This window comes from Lynx rufus, unplaced genomic scaffold (genome assembly GCF_022079265.1).
Source record: "Lynx rufus isolate CCGP_SWC_20201006 ecotype Redwood Valley unplaced genomic scaffold, mLynRuf1.p SCAF_4, whole genome shotgun sequence".
In the NCBI taxonomy this organism is placed as follows: Eukaryota; Metazoa; Chordata; class Mammalia; order Carnivora; family Felidae; genus Lynx; species Lynx rufus.
The window spans coordinates 150,999,014-151,005,013 of record NW_025814856.1 but is presented as its reverse complement, the minus strand read 5'-3'; the positions used below and the strand labels follow the sequence as shown (position 1 = coordinate 151,005,013).

Genomic DNA, 6,000 nt, shown 5'->3' with positions numbered 1-6,000 from the left:
CCTGCTGTGAGGCAAGGCACGATTTAATACAACAAGTGCTGTTATAAAAGTCAGCCAAAAACTTGCAAAATCCAATTATGCAAAACAGAAAAACAGGAAACATAATAAGGAACTGCAACCTTGAGGCAATTTTGGTATCTTTCTGAGGGAAAAAGAACATATGAAAGGCTTTCCAATTCCACCCACGTTGTTGCAAATGGCAAGATTTCATTCTTTTTGATCACTGAGTAATATTCCATTGTGTATGGACACACACACACACACACACATACGCATGAACACCCTTTCTTTATCCATTCATCAGTTGATGGAACTAGAGTGTATTATGCTAAGTGAAAGAAGTTACAAAGACAAACATCGTATGATTTCACTCATACGTAGAATTTGAGACACTCAGCAGATGAACATAGGGGAAGGGAAGGAAAAAATAAAATGAAGACAGAGGGAGGCAAACCACAAGAGACTCTTAAATACACAGAACAAACTGAGGGTTGCTGGAGGGGAGGCAGGTGGGGGGATGGGCATCAAGGAGGGCACTTTTTGGGATGAGCCCTGGGTTCTACTCCTGAAATCATTATCACACTGTATGTTAACTAATTAGAATTTAAATAAATACATTAAAAGGAAAAGAAAGGCTTTCCAGGTAATAGGGAAGCTGAACTTTGAAAAGGCACTCTTGCTTATAAAAGCAAGAGAGTGAATGAAAAATGACACCAGGGATGATGAAACCTCTGTGTAGTAAAAGTGCTTCCCCTAACCGATTCGGTCAAAAGCAGGAAGGGGCTAGGGAAATAAAGAACTACAGCGACATGAGAGAAGGAACAGGGAATTACCTGACTCTTCTCTCTTTTCTGGGGGTGGCAACATGACCAGGAGGGTTTCTACATTTGGCCACCAAATCGGCCAAGTGCTGCCCACCCGGGACTGGTTTTAACAGGCTCACACGCTGACCACCCCCCCCCCCAACAAAAATCCCCTCTAAAAGCTACAGGGCCTGGGGACGCTTCCCAGACTGGAAGACAAAGAACCACCGCCCTACTGTGCACATGTGGTAACAGCATTTCCATCAAGGTGATCAAGCTCCAAGATGGGAAGTAATCTACAAATCGCAGGCAAAAAAATCTGGATGAGCTTGAGAGATAAACAGGTCTCATTTAGAAATCTTTCCTGCACATCTTATCAAAGAAAAATACATGACGTAATGCATTTTCATCCGAGGACGCTTTGTCAGTGCTCAAATTAGCATTAGAGGATGTGAAAACCTCCGTTTTCTGAAGCAGAACTTGTGCTCTTAGAATAAAAGATTCTCGGTGTACTGGGATACAGCACTTGCGGAAAATTTATAACTTGAAGCCTGGGAGAAGCCTCCTGCTGTGGCCCTTATCTTACCACACTTGCTGCACCCCGGGGGCAGGCAGTCATTCCAACCTGGGCAGAGGAGACGGGTCTAGCTGGCTTCAGGGCAAGTCCATCCTGGCAGCAGGCCGGGCTGCCCTCTCTAACAGCCAAATTTCTAGACAGGCTATCTGCCTTTACTTTCAAAGAAAAAAAGTCCCCCTTCGTTTGGTCCCAGCTTCATAGAGAACAGAAGGTTGCCAAGATTAGGATGCAGGTTGGCCTTCAAGATTCCTACATCAAAAATTCTGGATGTGAGCCACGTGAAGAAAACAGCTACATTAGGTGGTCTAAGGACGAAGTGGTGGAGTTGTTAACAGTAATTTTCCCTGTCTTTAAAAAAATGGGGTGCCCGGCTGGCTCAGTCAGTATGGCATGCGACGCTTGATCTCGGTCGGGATTGTGTTTGAGCGCCACGTTGGGTGTAGAGTTTTAAAAATAGAATCTTTACCAAAAAAATAATTTAACATGAGGTTTTCATAAATGTCTCATTTATTTCAGCCAAGATCTCAAAAACAATACACCAAATTACATCAGAAAGTATCAGCAAAAATTATCCCTATCTTAGGAGATCTGCCAGATTCCCAAGTGACTGGTTGTGAGTGTCGCTTTGTGTGCAGAACCACATCATTCTGCCGGGGGCGCTCCCTGGAAGTGAACGAGGACAAGCGAAGGACGAGGGAAGAATCCAACTCTAGGGTCTTCAGCTGCATTAAGATACGGTCACCACTCGGGTTAGGAAATTCAGAAAATCCAGAGATGAAGCTGTTAAAGAATGGTCTGAGGTATAGCCTGGCCATAGGCTTGGAATTCTAGAAAGATCTGATCTCTGAATTCCAAAGAATATTATTTGGTTAAGTAAGTGGACTAAAATGAAGGGCTACAGCAGACACTACTGGTTCGTCAGAAATGTAAAGCATCCGCATGCCATGTCCCGACACATCCCAGATGTGGCCAGCTGGGAGCACACCAGGGTCATCTCTTCTTCCCAGACATCTTTGTTCTAAAAAGTCTCAAAGGAAGGACCAAATGGAGACCAAGCAGTGGCAAGGGTTTTAGAATTAGTTTTCTTCCATTGCCATTTACTCTAAAACGGATACAAATAGACTAACCCACAAATGGAAAATCATGAAAAACTGATAAACAGCTACAGATTTTTTCCATAACTTTGTCACTGAAATATATGTCCCTTGCCTTAAAATAAGGCAAGAGTTTGAAGAAACCGTGACTTATATACCCATGACATCTAAAAATATGATCTGGAAAACAGTATCACTGAGATTGATCAGCAACCATTTCTGTCCGTGGCCTACCCTAGCTGCTCTATGTCACATACTATAATCTTTTGCTCTCTGCTGATGAACAATAAATGTGTATGGCCAGCCCCAATGTACCATATTTTTCCTGCTCATGGGAATAAAATTACATGCATTATATTTTACCTTCCCCCTGACCCTGATGTTCAATTTATAGGGAATTAGGAGTGTCCATGCAATGAAATAGGTGCAACACTTTGACAGTTACAGAAGATTTGAGCCAAAGACTAGTTCGGAGGCCTTTACCTAATGTTTATCAGTCACATGGAGATGCTTTGAGGAGATTCATTTTAGGTCACAGACCTTTAGTTTTAAGCAATTTTAAGTAACCAATGATTAAAGTTCAACAAAACAAAAGGAGAACATCAACAGCTATGGCTGTCGACACGTTGCTAATCCCAGCAGCCAAAGGGGAATCGTACCAACTGTCAAAGAAAGGATGTCTCTGGTCTAGAGACAAGGCAAAGTGCCTTACTGTTTGTTGTTGGCTTTCTTGGAGGAATCCATCAGTAATTTCTCCCATTTAATGGGCCTCTGGTTTTAACTAGCAAAGCATTCCTTTTCCTAGAGAAGACTAGTAATAAATACTTAAGTAGAGCATATTATCTAATATACCTTACTATCATCCCAGAAAGTCTCAGTAAATATAAAAGTGAACTACCTATTGGAATAAGTAGTGTCTGTCAATAGTGACTCAATAATGATTTATTAAATGACGAATACCTTAAACTTCACCTCTACTTGTTACTCTCTCATCTTAGACACTCAGGACCTTGATTAAGCCCCACTGGTTACCAATTAGCCCCATGAATGACTAATTCAAACAGGACTAGCAAGAGAGTTCTCATCAGACTTATGACAAAGCACTCAGGCATCCTAAATCTTTTATCTGGGCAATAACATTTACCGAGTTACCTTATAAACTCTATCCCATTGACTAGTTCTGGAAAAATCAGGGGAAAAAAAAGAGAGGGAGATGAGCACCCAAAAAATACCGCATGCCACTTCCTTTGCAGCTATTCCTAGCAAGTAAATGGGAAAGCTTTCATTTTTCAACGCGTTTTTTCACTTTTCCTTGATCCTCTACTTTCTTAATGGCGGCTTGGATAGCCTCTTGGTCGCCCAGGAACTGGTGAGGCCCAACAGCATGCAGGTTCTCATCCAGTTCCAGGAGAATGGGCACTCCAGTGGGAAGAGTAATGTTGATAATGTCTTCGTCGGAGATACCTGTAGATTGGGAGAGGAAGGGACAAAGCATTAAAGACAACACAGGAGGTAGTTCTGTTCGGTTGTTTCACTGCACATTTATTGAGTCCCATATTAGTGGCATGTCTGGAACCACTCCAGATACTGTAAGGGATTCTAGCTATAGTTCCTGGAAGTATAAAAACTTCTCAGAAATTTAAAAAAAAAAAAAAAAGCTTAGACAGAGATTCGCAAAATATTAAATTTTAGGATAGTAGATACCCTTCAGGGCAACCTGTTGTTCCTTCATGTTTCCTATCTAAATCTTGTACATGAGCCATCATAGTAGCATAATAGCCAAAAAGTGGATATATCCTAAATGTCCATTAATTGATGAATGGATAAATTAACTATAGTAATTGCGGTATACCCATACAATGGAACATTATTTAGCAATAAAAAAAGAAGTGCTTAATACACGCTAAACATTGATGGCCCTTGAAAACATTACGCTAATGAAAGAAGCCAGTCATAAAGGACAGCATGTTGTAGGAGTCCATTTATACGGGAAAATCTAGTGTGAGAAAAATAGATTAGTGATTGCCTAGGGCTAGAGAGAATGAGGAAATTGGGAAGTGACAGTTAAGTATAGGGTTACTTTTGGGACTAATGAAAATGTTCCAAAATTGACTGTGGTGATAGATGGGCAATTCTGTACACATACTAAAAGCCACTGCACTGCACATTATGTAAATTCTATCTCAAGAAAGCCGTTAAAAAATACTAAACAGATCCAGAGAAGTTAAATTAAATTTCTCAAATCACAAGACTGATAAGGCAATCACATTGCACCTGGTTTTCTTATTCCCAAATCCCAGGATTTCAACTCTGGTCATCCGACTTGTTCACGGCTACTTCCAGCGCAGTATAAGGAGAGAAGAGAATGTTTGCAATCATGTTCTGCCCTTTTGAAGGGCTGGGTATTAACTAAACAGTAGCACCTCGTGTTCCTCCGTCTTCAGGGCTGGTAAGGACATGAACAGATTCATCTGATCCCCTTGAAACAGCTAACACACTGGGATCATGATGCACCAGGTTTAGGGGTTGTCGTCTGGGACCTTAGAAATGAGTTCTAGGTCTTTGGCAAGGGGCTGGAGAGCACATGGGACTCTCCTGTTTGGCCAAGGTCCCAGATCTAACCAGATCTTGACAGGTCCTCTCTTCAACAGCACCACACTCGAGCTCATGTCTATGGCTCAGATAACATCTCACTTTTGTGTGGGACCAAATCAAAGAGCCAACTAAACAAAGGCCACGAGAACTATCATATTTCACATACAAAGGAAGGAGAGCTCAACAAAAATAGAGACATTTCCAATAAACACCAAGTTGACATTCCACTTTAATGACTACTCAAATCATTCACACAGCAGACTAATTACTTACAAATATTTAAAATGCTTAGACTGGTTAATAATCAGTCAATGAGACTTAACAGACTGAAATTTTAAAATAGCAAATTAGGAAAAACCACAGTGAAGCTATTACTCATTACTCGATTTTGGCATAAGCCATTCTTCATCCTGAGAAAGTTAAGCCAGCAGAACTCCTAAGGCTAGAATAATGCATCTGCACTGAATTAAGCCAAACTGAATCAATACTGTATTATGCAACACTATATTATAAATTCACTAACTGGAACATCATATGAAAGTTAAAATGAGTGAACAAACAGCACATCCCCTGTCTGATAACTGGCTTAGATTTTTGTTACTGTTTTTTTGGCTCCAAGAACGTTTGAAGGGAAATATCAGAGTTCTCACCCTGCAACTGCCCTTCTCCGTCACCGCTCCCTCCACTGCCACCCCTTCTTCAGCCCCCAACCATTGTCTTTAATTCTTGAATCTTCACGTAGGAGCATCTAGGAGTTAACTGTGGTCAATCCACATGGTTGGGCTATTTCGAGTAAGAAATAATGAAAGTTTATGGTAAGTCAAAGGGGGTAACTCAATGCCAGTATGGGTAGAAATTCAAACAACTTCATTTTCTGCATACAGGAATAGCTCTAGAAAGTCAAATCTGCACCTATGAGCCCTCTCCACCA

At 41.2% G+C, this 6,000-nt stretch overlaps 1 protein-coding gene across 1 annotated transcript in view; it reads right to left on the bottom strand.

Moving 5' to 3' along the window:
- Positions 1-1,869: 1,869 nt before the first annotated feature.
- BPGM (bisphosphoglycerate mutase) overlaps positions 1,870-6,000 on the bottom strand; it is a 28,312-nt gene continuing 24,181 nt past the window's right edge. Inside the window, exon 3 of the mRNA XM_047096702.1 lies at positions 1,870-3,938. Coding sequence (XP_046952658.1) covers positions 3,757-3,938 — 182 coding nt within the window. The 3' untranslated portion in view covers positions 1,870-3,756. The remainder of the gene's footprint in view (positions 3,939-6,000) is intronic.